At 52.6% G+C, this 17,833-nt stretch overlaps 2 protein-coding genes across 3 annotated transcripts in view; one reads left to right on the top strand and one right to left on the bottom strand.

Moving 5' to 3' along the window:
- The window catches only part of MEIOC (meiosis specific with coiled-coil domain), a 46,005-nt gene extending 37,702 nt beyond the window's left edge, over positions 1 to 8,303 (top strand). The window contains exons 1-8 of one of the 2 annotated variants that reach the window (XM_024350250.3): positions 2,232 to 3,308; positions 4,702 to 4,853; positions 4,958 to 5,083; positions 5,173 to 5,270; positions 6,681 to 6,807; positions 6,903 to 6,997; positions 7,496 to 7,676; positions 7,799 to 8,303. In XM_024350250.3, coding sequence (XP_024206018.1) covers positions 4,706 to 4,853; positions 4,958 to 5,083; positions 5,173 to 5,270; positions 6,681 to 6,807; positions 6,903 to 6,997; positions 7,496 to 7,676; positions 7,799 to 7,911 — 888 coding nt within the window. In that variant the 5' untranslated portion in view covers positions 2,232 to 3,308; positions 4,702 to 4,705 and the 3' untranslated portion in view covers positions 7,912 to 8,303. Of the gene's footprint in view, positions 1 to 2,231; positions 3,309 to 4,701; positions 4,854 to 4,957; positions 5,084 to 5,172; positions 5,271 to 6,680; positions 6,808 to 6,902; positions 6,998 to 7,495; positions 7,677 to 7,798 lie in introns of those variants that run through there. The other variant, XM_063798461.1, reaches the window with a different exon arrangement.
- Positions 8,302 to 10,631, bottom strand: LOC100613381 (uncharacterized). The gene is given in 4 exon segments (XM_054671379.1): positions 8,302 to 8,733; positions 8,736 to 8,881; positions 8,952 to 9,081; positions 9,916 to 10,631. Coding segments are annotated over 4 exon segments (1,155 nt in total). The 5' UTR covers positions 10,622 to 10,631; the 3' UTR covers positions 8,302 to 8,560.
- Positions 10,632 to 17,833: the final 7,202 nt, after the last annotated feature.

The raw sequence follows: 17,833 nt of genomic DNA, 5'->3' as shown, positions 1-17,833 counted from the left end.
TGTCTCTACTAAAAATATAAAAATTAGCCAGGTGTGGTAATGCATGCCTATAGTCCCAGCTACTTGGCTACTTGAGAAGCTGAGGCAGGAGAATCACTCGAATTCGGGACATGGAGGTTGCAGTGAGTTGAGATAATGCCACTGCATTCCAGCCTGGGCAACAGAGTGAGACTCTGTCCCAAAAAAAGAAAAAAATTTTGATTTAATATTTTGTATAATGGCCAGGCACACTGGCTTACACCTGTAATCCCAGTACTTTGGGAGGCTGACAAGGGAGGATTGCTTGAGGCCAGGAGTTCGAGACTAACCTGGTCAACATAATGAGACCCCAGCTCTACAAAAAAAAAAAGTGGTGGTGCATGTCTTTTGTCCTACCTACTCAGGAGGTTGAGGCAAGAGGATCACTTGAGCCCAGGAGCTCAAAGTTACATGAGCTATGATGATGCCACTGCATTCTAGCCTGAACAACAGAACAAAACTCTGTCTTTAAAAAATAAAACTGTGCATTTGTGTAGAATCACATTTTTCTAAGGATATTCATTGTAGTGAAGCTTTTTGTAGTAAAAGAATAGTCTACATTTTATGTATATGAGACTGGTTCAAAAACTCTGGTAGCCACAAAAAGAAGTATTGCACAGCTGTAAAAAAAAAAAAAAAAAAAAAAAAAAAAAACGAACGAAGAGGCCGGGCGCGGTGGCTGGTGCCTGTAGTCCCAGCACTTTGGGAGGCCAAAGCAGGTGGATCACCTGAGGTCAAGAGTTCGAGACCAGCCTGGCCAACTAAAAATACAAAAATTAGCTGGGCATGGTGGCAAGCACCTGTAATCCCAGCTACTTGGGAGGCTGAGGCAGGAGAATCGCTTGAATCCAGGAGGCAGAGGTTGCAGTGAGAGGAGATCATGCCATTGCTCTCCAGCCTGGGCTACAGAGCAAGACTCCGTCTCGGAAAAAAAAAAAAAGAACAAAGAAGCTCTTTATGCACTGACATGTATCAAAGTTCGAGATACATTGTTTAAAAAGTACAGATCAACAATGTGTAATGCTTGCCACCATCACTATTTAAAAAGAAGTTAGGGTAGGGGAATACATGTACATATGTGTCCTTGTATGTGCATAGGCTATCTCTGGAAAGATACACCAGGGATATGTGAGAATGGTTGTCCACTGAGGAGGAGAACTGAAGGAGACTGGTTTTGAACTGTTATATGTATTTACTTTGTATCTTTTTGTAAAAGAAAGCAAATTTGAAGCCCTTTCTCCAACCTCATTTTCTCCCCTCTCTCCCCAGATGTAACCACTATTCCTGAATTTGGTGTTTTATTTTCTTCTTGAATGTTTTTAAACATAGTACACATTGCTACATATATAATACATATTACAACATATGGATGTATCCATAATATATCACATTGGTGTGCATGCTGTACTTTTCATTCTGCAATGTGCTTTTTCACTCAAGGTCGTTTAAAATATTTACCCATGTTGGGCCGGGCGCAGTCGCTCATGCCTGTAATCCCAGCACTTTGGGAGGCCTAGGCGGGCGGATCAGCTGAGGTCAAGAGTTTGAGACAAGCCTCACCAACATGGTGAAACCCCATCTCTACTAAAACTACAAAAATTAACTGGGCGTGGTCGCGCACGCCTGTAATCCCAGCTACTTAGGAGGCTGAGGCAGGAGAATAGCTTGAACCTGGGAGGCGGAGGTTGCAGTGAGCCAAGACTGCGCCACTGCACTCCAGCCTAGGTGACAGAGCAAGACCCTGTCTCAAATAGGACAGAGACCAAGGAGGATGGGGGGATGCCCTCCTTCCACGGGGCCCTGTGGCTTCCAAGTCTTAATCTCCTCTAGTCTCTTGTCTACGGAGCCTCCTTCAAACCCAGGGAAAGAAAAGCACCTGCCAGGGTTGTTTTTCTTCTAGGATCTTCTATTGATGCTCTGTGAGGTCCCCCAGGAGCCATGAAGCTAGGGCTGGCTCCTAGGGCAATGGGACTCCAGTGTCCTTGTCCTTTCTTATTCTTTCTGTTCTTTCTTTCCTTTTTTTTTTTTTTTTTTTTTTTGAGACAGAGTCTCACTCTGTTGCCCAGGCTGGAGTGCAGTGGTGTGATCTTGGCTCACTGACACCTCCGCCTCCTGGGTTCAAGTGATTCTCTTGCCTCAGCCTCCCAAGTAGCTAGGATTACAGGTGCCCGCAATCATGCCCAGCTAATTTTTGTATTTTTAGTAGAGACAGGGTTTCACCATGTTGGCCAGCTTGGTCTCGAACTCCTGACCTCAGGTGATCCTGCTGCATCGACCTCCCAAAGTACTGGGATTACAGGCGTGAGCCACCACGCTCAGCCTCTTTCTTGTTCTATATGTCCATGCTCTGCTCCACTTCTGCCCCTTCACTCTGCCCCCACACATCACTCCAGACTGGCCTTGTGGTCAGAGCCTGGAATGCCTGGGCTGCTGGGGGCCTGTGGACTGCACTGGGCCAGAACCCCTGCCGCCTTCAAGACTGGCCTGTAGCCAGCAGGTAGGTGACTTTTCCCAGGCCTGCCTATCCCACCTTTCCCCTCCACTCACTCACCTCCCTTGCCTGGGTCAATTAGAGAAAGCTTGTTGGCCAGGCATGGTGGCTCATGCCTGTAATCTCAGCACTTTGGGAGGCCGAGGCGGGCGGATCATCTGAGCTCAGGAGTTTGAGACCAGCCTGGCCAACATGGCAAAACCCCGTCTCTACTAAAAATACAAAAATTAACCGGATGTGGTGGTGTGCACCTGTAATCCCAGCTACTCGGGAGGCTGAGGCAGAAGAATCGCTTGAACCCAGGAGGGGGAGGTTACAGTGAGCGGAGATCGTGCTACTGCACTGCAGCCTGGGCGAGAGAGCGAGTCTCCATCTCATATAAAAAAAAGAAAAAGAAAGAAAGAAAGCTTGTCTGTTGGCCTGCCCTGCAGGGTGGAGTTCAGAGGGAAGGTCAGGAGCCTAGTGACAGCTCAAAAAAAAAAAAAAAAAAAACCCAAATACCAATGTTGGCCCCTTTTGCCTTTCATTCATGTGTTTTCTATACACTAAACTCACATCTTGGGTTTGCAGATCACTCCAAGCTTGGCTGGAGCTGTGGTGGTAAGGAGGGTAATAGAGAAGCTTCCCCACCCTCAACCCCACCCCTTCCTTCCTGGAGTTCCCAGCCCTGACTTTAGATCCCTCCCACATTGGACCTTCAAAACCCTCAGGGCAGAGAGCAGCCCTACACTCCCTACACCGCACCCATACTCAGCCCCTGCAGGCAAGGAGAGAACAGGTCAGGTTCCCGAGAGCTCAGGTGAGTGACACGTTGGAATGGCCCAGGGCACCTTCACCCTGCTCAGCTTGTGGCTCCAACATTCTAGAAGCCGAGGCCTCTGCCATCCCTGCCCTTTCCCATGGATATTCCATTTCAATTAGACAACCCAGCCTGGCTGGAATCCCCCTGCGTTCCTTCTTTTCCTTTGTGTATTTTTGAGACAGGGTGTTGCTCTGTCACCCAGGCTGGAGTGTAGTGGGATCCTGGCCCACTGCAGCCTCAAATTCCTAGGCTGAGGCAATCCTGCCGCCTCAGCCTCCTGAGTAGCTGGGGTTACAAGAGCAAGCCACCACACCCAGCTAATTTTGAAAAATATTTTTTGTAGAGGTCTTGCTTTGTTGTCCAGGTTGGTCTCAAACTCCAGGGCTCAAGGGATCCTTTCCCGTTGGCCTCCCAAGGCTCTGGGATTACAGGCGGGAGTCACCCTGCCTGGGCCCCTCCTTTTGATGAGTCACAGTTTTCATTCCCACACGAGGCTCTAGCCCCTGGTACCAGCTTAGTTGCTCAATGGGCTGTGTTTGTTCTGGAGCCCAGATGGACTGTGGCCAGGCAAGTGGATCACAGACCTGGCCGGCCTGGGAGGTTTCCACATGTGAGGGGCATGAGGGGGGCTCAAGGAGGGAAGCATCGGGGAGAGGAGCGCACTGGGTAGAGGCTGGGGGTCACAGCAGGAAATGGTGAGACAAAGGGCACTGACTGGCAGGGAGACAGCACAGGCAGGCCCTAGAGCTTCCTCAGCACAGCTGGACTGTCCTGGAGACCTTCACACACCCTGATATCTGGGCCCCGCGCTACGAGGGTGCTTTCACTGGTCTGCACTATGCCCCAGGCCCTGGGATTTTGAACAGCTCTGCAGGTGACTGAAAGGTGCGGCCAGGCTGGGGAACGACCTGGTTTCAGCCCCAGCCCCGCCACTGACGGACTTTGTGAGTGCGGGCAAGTCACTCAGCCTCCCTAGGCCTCAGTGACTTCCCTGAAAGCAAAAACTCTGCAAAGGGGCAGCTGGGTGCTGGCTCACACCTGTAATCCCAGCACTTTGGGAGGCTGAGGTAGACAAATCACTTGAGGCCAGGAGTTCTAGACCAGCCTGGCCAACATGGTGAAACCCCATCTCTACTAAAGAAAAAAAAAAATTAGCTGAGCATGGTTGTACATGCTTGTAATCCCAGCTACTTGGGAGGCCGAGGCGGGAGGATTGCTTGAACCCAAGAGGTGGAGTTTGCAGTGAGCTGAGATTGTGCCACACTGCACTCCAGCTTGGGTGACAGAGTGAGACTCCATCTCAAAAAAAAAAAAAAAAAAGAGAGAATCCCGCTTTCTTGCTGTTGTGATGGTGGTAAGGGAACGGGCCTGGCTCTGGCCCCTGACGCAGGAACATGGAGCTGATCCAGGACACCTCCCGCCCGCCACTGGAGTACGTGAAGGGGGTCCCGCTCATCAAGTACTTTGCAGAGGCACTGGGGCCCCTGCAGAGCTTCCAAGCCCGACCTGATGACCTGCTCATCAACACCTACCCCAAGTCTGGTAAGTGAGGAGGGCCACCCACCCTCTCCCAGGCGGCAGTCCCCACCTTGGTCAGCAAGGTCGTGCCCTCAGCCTGCTCACCTCCTATCTCCCTCCCTCTCCAGGCACCACCTGGGTGAGCCAGATACTGGACATGATCTACCAGGGCGGCGACCTAGAGAAGTGTAACCGGGTTCCCATCTACGTACGGGTGCCCTTCCTTGAGGTCAATGATCCAGGGGAACCCTCAGGTGCATGGCTGGGTCCTGGGGGTAAGGGAAGTGGAGGAAGACAGGGCTGGGGCTTCAGCTCACCAGACCTTCCCTGACCCACTACTCAGGGCTGGAGACTCTGAAAGACACACCGCCCCCACGGCTCATCAAGTCACACCTGCCCCTGGCTCTGCTCCCTCAGACTCTGTTGGATCAGAAGGTCAAGGTGAGGCCGGGCTCAATGGTTCACACCTGTCATCCCAGTTTGAGACTGAGGAGGGAGGATCCCTTGAAGGCGAGAGATGGAGACCAGCCTGGGCAACATTGCTGTAGAGATGACATCCCATCTCTACAAAAATAAAATTAACAACCTGGTATGGTGGCATAGACTGTTCCCAGTTACTTAGGAGGCTCAGCGGGGAGGATTGTTTATGCAAATAGGAGGCTGCAATGAGCCCTGATGATCCTGCTGCTGCACTCCAGCCTGGGCAACACAGCAAAACCATCTCTACGAAAAAAAAAGTTCCCACTGACTGGCAAGGAAAGCCAGGAAGGGGGGCTCAGGTGCCCTCTCAGCCATGTTCCTGTTCTTCTGGAAGGGCCTCCTCGCTTCTGCCAGGCTCATCACATCTTTTTTTTTTTTGAGACAGAGTCTTGCTCTGTCACCCTGGCTGGAGTGCAGTGGCATGATCTCAGCTCACTGCAACCTCCGCCTCCCCAGTTCAAGTGATTCTCCTGCCTCAGCCTCCTGAGTAGCTGGGATTACAGGCGTGCGCTACCACACCCGGCTAATTTTTGTATTCTTTTTAGTAGAGACGGGGTTTCACCATGTTGGTCAAGCAGATCTCAAACTCTTGACCTTGTGATCCTCCTGCCTCAACATCACAAAGTGCTGGAATTACAGGCGTAAGCCACCGCGCCTGGCCCTTTTTTTTTTTTTTTTTTTTTTTTTTGAGACAGTTTCACTCTTGTTGCCGAGGCTAGAGTGCAATAGCACGATCTCAGCTCACTGCAACCTCTGCCTCCTGGGTTCAAGCAATTCTCCTGCTTCGGCCTCCCAAGGAGCTGGGATTACAGGTACCTGCCACCACGCCCGGCTAATTTTGTATTTTTAGTAGAGATGGGGTTTCACCATGTTGGTCAGGCTGGTCTTGAACTCCTGACCTCAGGTGATCTGGCCACCTTGGCCTCCCAAAGTGCCGGGATTAGAGGCGTGAGCCACCACGCCCAGCCTTCATCACATCTTGAGAGAGGACACTGTCTGCCTCTTGCTCTGATGAGGGTCTGATGCAAGGATAGTGAGTCTCTACAGTGCACACTTAAGAAAGGCAGCATGTGGGTGCTCACAGGTCAGCAGAGGACGGGGAGCTGGTGGGGACCAGGCATGCCTTGCTCCAGATCAGGGTATGATGGCATTGGTGCAGATTATATTAGTATAGAATATGGTCTCAGGAACCAGGCAGGACTTTGGCTTCCGAGCAGGGTTCAGATCCCAGCTTGGCCCTACCTGTGCAGTGAGATCTCAAGCAAGTCAGCCTCTAAGCCTCAGGTTCCTCCTTTGCCAGTTCAACAGATGAGCTGGCCTGGGGTGGGCTGTGTGGTGATGGTGCTGGGGCTGGGTCCTCTGCCCCTGCAGGTGGTCTATGTTGCCCGAAACCCAAAGGACGTGGCGGTCTCCTACTACCATTTCCACCGTATGGAAAAGGCGCACCCTGAGCCTGGGACCTGGGACAGCTTCCTGGAAAAGTTCATGGCTGGAGAAGGTGGGCTTGACTGGAGGAAGGAGGGTGTGAAGCCGAGGGGTGGTGGCTATAACGTACAGCAACCCTGTGTCGGTGCCCCCTGCCCGCTTCTCTAGTGTCCTACGGGTCCTGGTACCAGCACATGCAGGAGTGGTGGGAGCTGAGCCGCACCCACCCTGTTCTCTACCTCTTCTATGAAGACATGAAGGAGGTGAGACCGCCTGTGATGCTTCCCCCCATGTGACACCTGGGGGCAGGCACCTCACAGGGACCCACCAAGGCCACCCAGCCCCGTCCCTGGGCGGCTCCCACAGCAAGCCCAGATTCCCCATCCTACCTCCCTGGCCCAGGCCCCCCCACTGCAGCCCCACCTGGCAGCAGGCTCGGCACAGCTTTCATCTTCTGCACCTGAGTCAGCTGCATGGGTGGCCACGGATCAGATACTTAGTCCTATTGCTTATCCTCACCAAAGGGTGTGCTACCCAGGGCCACAGTCACGGAAGAAGACCATCCCGGTCCTCACCCATAGGCGCCAAGCCCTGTTCATGATGGGATCACAGGGCAGAGATCAATTCATTTTACTCCAGAGACTAGGGCCCCAGGGGTTGAGGCTCTTTGGGGTTTCTAGGGGAAGTGGCCAGATCCCCTCTGAGGTTAGAGAGGGGGACCCGTTTTGTTTTGCTCCACTGAGGAGCCCTCTGCTGCTCAGAACCCCAAAAGGGAGATTCAAAAGATCCTGGAGTTTGTGGGGCACTCCCTGCCAGAGGAGACCATGGACTTCATGGTTCAGCACACGTCGTTCAAGGAGATGAAGAAGAACCCTATGACCAACTACACCACCGTCCCCCAGGAGCTCATGGACCACAGCACCTCCCCCTTCATGAGGAAAGGTGGGTGCCGGCCAGCACGGGGGTTTGGGGCGGGTGGGAGCAGCAGCTGCAGCCTCCCCATAGGCACTCGGGGCCTCCCCTGGGATGAGACTCCAGCTTTGCTCCCTGCCTTCCTCCCCCAGGCATGGCTGGGGACTGGAAGACCACCTTCACCGTGGCGCAGAATGAGCGCTTCGATGCGGACTATGCGGAGAAGATGGCAGGCTGCAGCCTCAGCTTCCGCTCTGAGCTGTGAGAGGGGCTCCTGGAGTCACTGCAGAGGGAGTGTGCGAATCTACCCTGACCAATGGGCTCAAGAATAAAGTATGATTTTTGAGTCAGGCACAGTGGCTCATGTCTGCAATCCCAGCGATTTGGGAGGTTGAGCTGGTAGGATCACAATAGGCCACGAATTTGAGACCAGCCTGGTAAAATAGTGAGACCTCATCTCTACAAAGATGTAAAAAAATTAGCCACATGTGCTGGCACTTACCTGTAGTCCCAGCTACTTGGGAAGCAGAGGCTGGAGGATCATTTCAGCCCAGGAGGTTGTGGATACAGTGAGTTATGACATGCCCATTCACTACAGCCTGGATGACAAGCAAGACCCTCCCTCCAAAGAAAATAAAGCTCAATTAAAATAAAATATGATTTGTGTTCATGTAGAGCCTGTATTGGAAAGGAAGAGAAACTCTGAGCTGAAAGAGTGAATGCCCAGTGGGGCCACATATGGTCACCTCTCCCTCAGCCTTCAGCTCCCCAGGTCACCATATCTGGGGAGGGGAGAAGGGTTTGGAGAAGTAAAACCCAGGAGATGTGTGGAGGGGGGATGTCTGTTTAATCCAAGCACATCCTCTGCTGTCCTGCCCCAAGATGGTGGAGGACATCGAGTCCGCCGGGCAGTGTCACTTTTTCTTGGGCTCCTTAGAAGCTACCAGGTACCTCTGGGCCACACTGAGATGAGGGGAGTAGCCGTCTGCATAGGAGGTGTCTTCAAACAGGATAGAGTAGTCCTCCTGGGGCTGTGGGGCAGGTGGGCAGGAAGGGCAGAGAGCAGCCCCGGGGCTGGTGTCACTCACTTGTTGGTGGCATGGCTGTAACTGACCACCTCGGCCAGGATCCACTGCTCATCCCCAACCACGGCCTTCACCTGGGCAGCCACCTTGTCTCCAGGTCTGGCCACATAGTCTCCTGAGGCAGGGATGGCCCCACAGAGGGGTGGGGGCCTGTGAGTGGAACAAAGGGTCAGTCCCAGCCCCTGGGCACCAGCCCCTCCCTCGCAGCTGCTGCCCTCACTTGTCACCAGGCTTCCCAATCCACAGGGGCAGGGTCATGGCCGACTGCTGCAGCAGGGTCATCAGCACCCCTCTGTGCATGGTCTTCCGGGGTGGCTCCGAGTCATTGTAGAGACCCGTGATCTTGGCCACTGTGGGAAGAAAGGGAGGCCTGAGGCCCCAGGGACAGGGGCTGGCCCTGACCCCCCAGCATGCTGAACTGAGCTGCTGGAGGAGCACCTGGGAGCCCCCAGCTCCCCAGTGAGCCCGAGGGCACAGCAGGACTGTGACCTGATCTGCCAGGTGTCCTACAGGGGCTGGGGCGCTCAACTACATATGGGTGAGACGGCAGCACACCAGGCACCCAGGGGAAGGAACCAGGGAGGGACAAAGCGGGTTCTGAGGTGCTGGTGAGGTTCTCTTCTTGATGTCGGTGCTGACACAGAAGTGTGTTTCGTTAGTGAAAAGTTCCTAAAATTCGAAGGGTCCCGCGGGAATCGGGGCGAGGCCGGGTGCTTCTTCAGCGTCCAGCTGCTCTACTGCCTGAATCCCTGGTACCCGGGCCCTGTCTACGTGGGGCTCACTGTCAACCCTGTTCGTCCAGCAGCACAATGGTGGCCGCAAAAAAGGCGGGGCTTGGCGGACCATTGGCCGAGGTCCCTGTTAAGAGGGGGAGGGTCTCTGTGCCCGGAGGAAGGCTCCCTGGAGGAGGCGGAACCGGGGGGCACAAGCCTGCTGAGAGGGACCCACTAGGCCTGTGACGTGCGCGGGACGTCCCGGGCGAGGCCGGTTGGTGGGGGGAGGCTGTCGCAGGGGAGGAGCCTAACGGGGAGGCGGTGCCCTGGGAATCTCGGCGGTGGAACTCCGGAGAGCAGCTGGCTGAGGCGAGGGTGATGATCCAGGCTGGGGTCCAGCGCAGGGGTCTTGGTGGGCACGCTGGGGTCGGGTGGAGCGCAGGAGGGAGAGGAATGAGAACAGGTGGGTACCTGGGCTGGAGGCGGGACCTGAGGTGGGCAGGTGCAGGGGGCGTGCCTTCAGGCAGTTGCGGGGCCAGGGCTCGGCTGAAGCTGGGAGTGAGGACCCCGTTCTCCGGTGGGATAGGAGGGGACCCGCGATGCTGGGCTGCGCTGGCGGTAGGGCGCGGCGGGGCTCACAGGAACATTCCTGTTCTCCTCCCCATGGAGATTGTGCTCGTCGTGCACGGCTTCCCATCCGCCGCGGCCGCCCTTCGGGTAAAGAAGAAGACCGGGCGGCGGCCTGTGGCCTGGATTTGGGGTCCGACCCCCGCCCGGAGCCGCCTTGACTCCAACCCCGCCGCGGTTGGAGGGGGCCTGGCACCCCCGCCCTGGGCGCTCCTCCCGGTCCCGTTGCGCCCCGACCTCCGTCAGCCGCACGGCACTGGCCACTGACCTTCGGGCCTCCTCCGCCCCAGGGCGCCGCGCAGGTCCCTTTGCTGACGCCGAGCCTGAGCCTGAGCCGGTCCCGGGGTCCAAGAGGGCTGTGTGCACCCTGCGCGCCCGCGCGCTCCAGGGGGAGGTGCGCTCCAGGGGAGGTCCGCCCCAAGCAGAGCGGCACATCCTCCAGATCCTCCAGACGACTTCGGATCCTGCTGTTGAGGAGCCAGGAAACGCCCTGACACTGTTGCGGCCCTGTCCACATCTCTAAGATGGGGATGATAGTACTTCTGGCCATTCCTGAGCACAGCAGGACCTGCCTTTTCCCTTTGACTGGAAGGTCCTTCTCTACATCTTCAGTCTTGATAACCTGCCACCTCCACAGGGAGGTCTTCCCTGGCTCCCAATTTAAAATTGCAGCTCTGAGAAGCCGGGCATGGTGGCATATGCCTGTAGTCCCAGCTACGGGGGAGGCTGAGGTGGGAGGATCGCTTGAGCCCAGGAGTTGGAGGCTGAAGTGAGCTATGATCACTCCTTTGCACTCCAGCCTGGGGGAAACAGCAAGACCCTGTCTCTAAAAAAATAAAATACAATAAAATTGCGGCTCTTTCTTGTGCACTTCCCTGCCCGCCCCCCTTTCCTGAACCCTTATTATTTTCTGCCATACTACAAATTTTATGCATCTCATTAAACCCCTTCCGAACCTGTGTACTAAACTGCCTGGGGGCAGCTCTTGTCACTGCTGTAGAACAAAGTCCCACATAGAGCCAATGGCCAAGAAACAGTTAATGAAATAACAGACGATGGTCCTGGCCTCTACTGTGAGTGAGTAAAGGGCTTGCCCTGCAGAGATTCAGTGATCTGGCGGGGGTTGCTGAGCTATGAGGAAGTTCAGATCTGGCTGCAGGGGTGAGGCTGTGACTCAGTCAATCACTGCTCATGCTCACAGGACACTGGCCAGCTTAGTCCCTGGGGGCAAGGATTTTACCCCCCCCACCTCCATTTCCTCATCTCTAAGATGTGAATAATAGTCGCCCCTGCCTCACAGGATTGAGCTGTGTAACCCCCCTCCCACCTTTTTTCTATGCCACCCACTGCAGGTCTGGGGCTTTTTACTGGAATGCAACACAAAGTCTGAGTCAAGGGTGCCTTCTGTTGGTTGCTGAGGGCGGAGGCAGAGCTAGTTGCCTGTGGTCCTGCCAGTCAAGGGGCTTCCAGAGGAGGGAGGAGGGGCCTGTGGCCCTAGCATGTGAGCAGCTTCTCCTCTGCCTGGAAGCCGGATGCCTCAGCTTCTCCCACACTCCCACCTGCCCGCTTGCCTCTGAACTCACACAATTCTTGGAAGCCTTGGGAGACTCACCTTTACTCAAATGGTTACCTGTCTCGTGTCTCGTGCCCAGCTTGACCTTTTTTTTTTTTTTGAGTTGGAGTCTTGCTGCGTCACCCAGACTAGAGTGCAGTGGCGTGATCTCAGCTCACTGCAATCTCCGCCTCCCGGGTTCAAGCAATTCTCCTGCCTCAGCCTCCCCAGTAGCTGGGATTACAGGTGCCCACCACCGTGCCTGGCTAATTTTCGTATTTTTAGTAGAGACAGGGTTTCACCATGTTGGCCAGGCTGGTCTTGAACTCCTGACCTCGTGATCTGCCCACCTTGGCCTCCCAAAGTGCTGGGATTACAGGCGTGAGCCACCATGCCTGGCCCCAGCTTGACCTTGAACTTTAAATAGTGAAGACAAAGAATGAGGAGGGTAGGGGGATGCCCTCCTTCCACAGGGCCCTGTGGCTTCCAAGCCTCAACCTCCTCTGGTCTCTTGTCTGTGGAGCCTCCTTCAAACCCAGGGAAACAAAAGCACCTGCCACGGGCTGCTGTTTTTCTAGGATCTTCTAGCGAAGCTCTGTAACTTCCCCTGAGAGCCATGAAACTGGGGCTGGCTCCCAGGGTGATGGGACTCCAGCGTCTTTGTTCTTTCTTGTTCTATGCATCCATGCTCTGCTCCACCGCTGCCCCTTCAACTCTGCCCACACATATTACTCCAGACTGGCCCTGTAGTCAGAGCCTGGAATGCCTGGGCTGCTGGGGGCTTGCATGCAGGCTGCACTGGACTAGAAGCATTGGTGCCTTCAAGACTGCCCTGGGAAACATGACCTGCCCTGTTTCTGTCTAGTGAGTACCCATTTTTCCCCACTCACCGGCTCACTTCCCTTGGCTGGGTCAATTAGAAAAAGCTCTTCTGTTGGCCTGCCCTGCAGGGTGGAGTTCAGAGGGCAGCTCAAGAGCCCGGTGACAGCTCAAAAAATAAAAAAAGCTGCCAGGAGCAGTGGCTCATGCCTGTAATCCCAGCACTTTGGGAGGCCGAGGCAGGCGGATCACCTGAGGTCAGGTGTTCAAGACCAGCCTGACCAACATGGTGAAACCCCGCCTCTACTAAAAATACAAAAATTAGCCGGGTGTGGTGGCGCATGCCTGTAATCCCAGCTACTCAAGAGGCTGAGGCAGGAGAATTGCTTGAACCCAGGAGGTGGAGGTTACAGTGAGCCGAGATCGTGCCACTGTACTCCAGCCTGGGCGACAGATCAAGACTCCATCTCAAAATAAATAAATAAATAAATTATACATTGGGCTCTTTTGCCTTTTATTCTTGTGCTTTCTAATCACAACTAAACACTAAACTCACATCTTGGCTTTGCAGATCACTCTAAGCTTGGCTGCAGCTGTGGTGCTGAGGAGGCTAATGGAGAAGCTCCCTCGCTCTCAACCCCACCCCTTCCTTCCGGGAGCAAACCCAAGTCTGGTCCCGACTCCGGATCCCTCCCACATTAGACCTACCACACCCTCAGGGCAGACAACAGCTCCACACACCCCACACTCAGCCACCAGGGCAAGGGAGCAAAATTCCAGAAAGCTCAGGTGAGTACCAGAGTGGAATGGCCCAGGGCGCCCTCACCCTGCTCAGCTTTTGGAGCCAACATTCCAGCAGCCAAGGCCTCTGCCATACTGGCTGTTTCCCCACAGATATCCAGTTTCACTAGGGGAACTCCAGCCTGGCTTCCCTTCTTTCTTTTTTATTTTTGTTTTTTTGAGACAAGGCTTGGGTCTGACACCCAGGCTGGAGTGCAGTGGCCAAATTGTAGCTCACTGCAGCCTCAAAATCATGGGCTCACATGATAATCACGCCTCAGCTTCCCTGGTAGCTGGGTGTACAGGAGAGAGCCACCATGCCCAGCTAATTTTTTAAACTTATTTTTAATTTATTTTTTATTTTTTTGAGACGGAGTTTTGCTCGTGTTGCCCAGGCTGGAGTGCAGTGGCATGATACAGCTCACTGCAACCTCCACCTCCTGGGTTCAAGCGACTCTCCTGCCTTAGTCTCCCAAGGAGCTGGGATTACAGGCATGCGCTATCACACCCTGCTAATTTTGTATTTTTCATAGAGAAGGAGTTTCTCCATGTTGGTCAGGCTGGTCTTGAACTCCCGACCTCAGGTGATCCGCCCCACCTTAGCCTCCCAAAATGCTGCGATTACAAGTGTGAGCCACCACACCTGGCTGCCCAGCTCAGTTTTAAATATATTTTTTTCTAGAGATGGGGTCTTGCTGTATTGCCCAGGTTGGTCTCAAAGTCCAAGGCTCAAGTGATTCTTCCCCACTGGGCCTCCAAAGCTCTGGGATTACAGGCATGAGCCATGGTGTCCCCTCCTCATTCTGCGGAATCATCAGAGTTTTGTTCATTCCCACACCAGGCTCTGGCCCCCAGTACCAGCTCAGTTGCTCAATGGACCATGCTTGTCCTGGAGCCCAGATGGACTGTGGCTGGGCAGGTGGATCACAGGCCTGGCCGTCCTGGGAGGTTTTCACATGTGAGGGGCCTGAGGGGCTCAAGGAGGGGAGCATTGGGGAGAGGAGCCCACTGGGTGGAGGCTGGGGGTCACAGCAGAAAATGGTGAGACAAAGGGTGCTGGCTGGCAGGGAGACAGCACAGGCAGGCCCTAGAGCTTCCTCTGTGGGCGGCAAGCCACCCAGGCACTGAGGCAAGAGACAGAGGACACGAGCTATTCCAGTATAATAAAATATAAAACAAGAATAGTTATACCAGATATAGATCTTAGATATGATTATATATGAATATCATTAATCATTAGTTTGTAGCAATTACTTTTTCTTCCAATATTATAATAATCCTCGCGCTATAATCATAGCCTAGGAAAAACCAGGCCATACAGAGACAGGAGCTGAAGGGACATAGTGAGGTGTGACTGCAAGACAGGAGTGCGAGCCTTCTGTTATGCCCGGACAGGGCCACCAGAGGGCTCCTTGGTCTAGCGGTGACGCCAGCGTCTGGGAAGACGCCCGTTACCAGGCGGATCGTGGTCCAGCGGTAGCAAAAGGTGTCAAGAAACAACACCCGCTACTTAGCAGACCGGGAAAGGGGGGTCTCCCTTTCCCCGGGGGAGTTTAGAGAAGACTCTGCTCCTCCACCTCTTGTGGAGGGCCTGACATCAGTCAGGCTCGCCCGCAGTTATCCGGAGGCCTAACCGTCTCCCTGTGATGCTGTGCTTCAGTGGTCACACTCCTAGTCCACCTTCATGTTCCATCCTGTACACCTGGCTCTGCCTTCTAGATAGCAGTGGTAAATTAGTGAAAATACTAATAGTCCCTGATATGCAGAAATAATGGCGTAAGCTGTCTTTCTCTTTGTCTCCTCTCCCTCTCTGCCTCGGCTGCCAGGCAGGGAAGGGCCCCCTGTCCAGTGGACACATGACCCACGTGACCTTACCTATCATTGGAGGTGACTCACATTCTTTACCCTGCCCCTTCTGCCTTGTATCCAATAAATAACAGCGCAGCCCAACATTCGGGGCCACTACCAGTCTCTGCACATTGGTGGTAGTGGTCCCCCGGGCCCAGCTGCCTTTTCTCTTGTCTCTTTGTCTTGTGTCTTTATTTCTACACTCTCTCGTCGCTGCACATAGGGAGAGACCCACCGACCCTGTGGGGCTGGTCCCTACAGAGAATGACTTGAACCTGGGAGGCAGAGATGGTAGTGAGGTGAGATTGCACCACTGCACTCCAGCTTGGGTGACAGAGCAAGACTCTGTCTCAAAAAAAAGATGAGGTGAGTTCAGTTTGGGAAATGTTGAATGCCAGATGCCTTTGGCCTATTCAGAGGGAGATTGCCGAAGCACAGAGGAGAGTTCATGACGGGGTTTAATTATTTTTAGTGCTCTCATGTCCCAGATTCGGCCAGTTGGAGTCCCTCCACGCTGGTTCCTGTGTCCTGTGACATCACCCATCTTCTTTCTCCTTTTCTTCTTTCATAAGCCACTTCCTTCCTGGCATGACAGTGTGTTCCAGGACCATCTTGTACCTTGCACCTGCCCTGCCCTGGCCCTAGAATCAGCCAATTCTCTGAGGCGTCCTGATTCCTTTTTGTGGGGGAATGGTTTGAGAACAAAATATACTACTACATGATACTACATTCTGACAGGAAAAAACACAGCCATAAGAAATAAAGCCATGGCCGGGCACAGTGGCTCCTGTAATCCTAACACTTTGGGAGGCGGAGGCAGGAGGATTGCTTGGGGCCAGGAGTTCAAGACCAACCTGGCCCACATAGTGAGCCCTCATCTCTATTAAGAAAAAAAAGAAAGAAGGAAAGCCATGTTTGGATGAGTTTAGTCTTCTGATTATTTTTGCTAAAGTTTTAAATTATTATTATTATTATTTTTTGAGACAGAGTCTCGTTCTGTTGCCCGGGTTGGGGTGCAATGGTGCAGTCTCAGCTCACTGCAACCTCTGCCTCCCAGGTTCAAGCAATTCTCCTGCCTCAGCCTCTTGAGTAGCTGGGATTACAGATTCCTGCCATCACGCCCTGCTAATTTTTGTATTTTTATTAGAGATGGGGTTTCTCAATGTTGGTCAGGCTGGTCTCAAACTCCCGACTTCAGGTGATCCGGCCGCCTTGGCCTCCCAAAGTGCTGGGATTACAGGGGTATATTTTATATTTAAAGTATATTTAAAAATTAAGGGCCAGGCTCAGTGTCTCACGCCTGTAATCCCAGCACTTTGGGAGGCCGAGGTGGGTGGATCACCTGAGCTCGAGAATTTGAAATGCACAAGAGCGAAACTCCGTCTCAAAAATATATGTAAAATATATTTTATGGCCAGGCATGGTGGCTCACAACCGTAATCCCAGCACCTTGGGAGGCCGAGGCGGGCAGATCACCTGAGGTCAGGAGTTCAAGACCAGCCTGGCCAATATCGTGAAACGCTGTCTCTACTAGAAATACAAAAAATTAACTGGGCGTGGTTGTGTGCACCTGTAATCCCAGCTGCTCAGAGGCTGAGGCAGGACAATCCCTTGAACCCGGGAAGTGGAGGTTGCAGTGAGCCGAGATCGCACCATTGCACTCCAGCCTGGGCAACAAGAGCGAAACTCCACCTCAAAAACAAAACAAAATAAAACAAAACAAAACAAAACAAAAAATATATATATATATACACACATTATATGTAATATCTACTTTTAAATATAAACATAAATATTATAAAGCTTTTATTGCAATTGTTCATTTTAGAAACTTCAGAAAGTACAAATTAGTAAAAAGAAGAAAATAAGTCTGTAATACCACTTTTAAGAACTATTTTAAAAACCTCTAGCTTTTTTTTGAGATATAATTTACATACCAAGACTTTTTTTAAAAAAAAAATTCATAATGGTGACTTTTTTATCGGACTGTATAGGATAAAGCTTGTTAAAATGTCTAAGATATTTTGTAATATATGAAAATTTCAGCTAAACTTGTGCTATAGCATCCCATGGTTTGAATATATTATTGAAAATCATTCCATAAACAATGGTTTGGTATATAGTTTTAACAATTCAAGGCTGGGCACAATGGCTCACGCCTGTAATCCCACCACTTTGGGAGGAGGAGGCAGGCAAATCACCTGAGGTCAGGACTTCAAGACCAGCCTGGCCAACATGGTGAAACCCTGTCTCTAATAAAAATACAAAAATTAGCCGAGCATGGTGGCAGGCGCCTGTGATCCCAGCTACTGAGGAGGCTGAGGCAGGAGAATCACTTGAACCTAGGAGGCAGAGGTTGCAGTGAGCCGAGATCTTGCCACTGCACTCCAGCTTAGGCGACAGAATGAGACTCCATCTCAAACAAAATAAATAAATAAAATAATTCAGCAGGATGAGGTGGCTCATGCCTATAACCCCAGCACTTTGGGAGGCTGCGGTGGGACTATTGCTTTTGCCTGGGAGTTCAAGACCAGCCTGGGCAACATAGAGATACCATGTCTCAGAAAATATATATATAATTAATTTTAAAAAAGAGAATTCATTGATGATTCTGTATTTACAAATATATTCCTGCATCATTTGTTCATGGTAACCAGGAAATTGCAATGCATAAATACATGCTGTCATTTCCAAAGCGGCTCTCTTCCAGAATTGGTACTGATTCTAGTAGACTTTTCATTCTGATGTTAAAAATATAATTAA

This window comes from Pan troglodytes, chromosome 19 (assembly GCF_028858775.2).
Source record: "Pan troglodytes isolate AG18354 chromosome 19, NHGRI_mPanTro3-v2.0_pri, whole genome shotgun sequence".
NCBI classification, from domain to species: domain Eukaryota; kingdom Metazoa; phylum Chordata; class Mammalia; order Primates; family Hominidae; genus Pan; species Pan troglodytes.
Note: the sequence above shows the minus strand (reverse complement) of the source record. Positions and strands in the feature narration are given on the sequence as shown.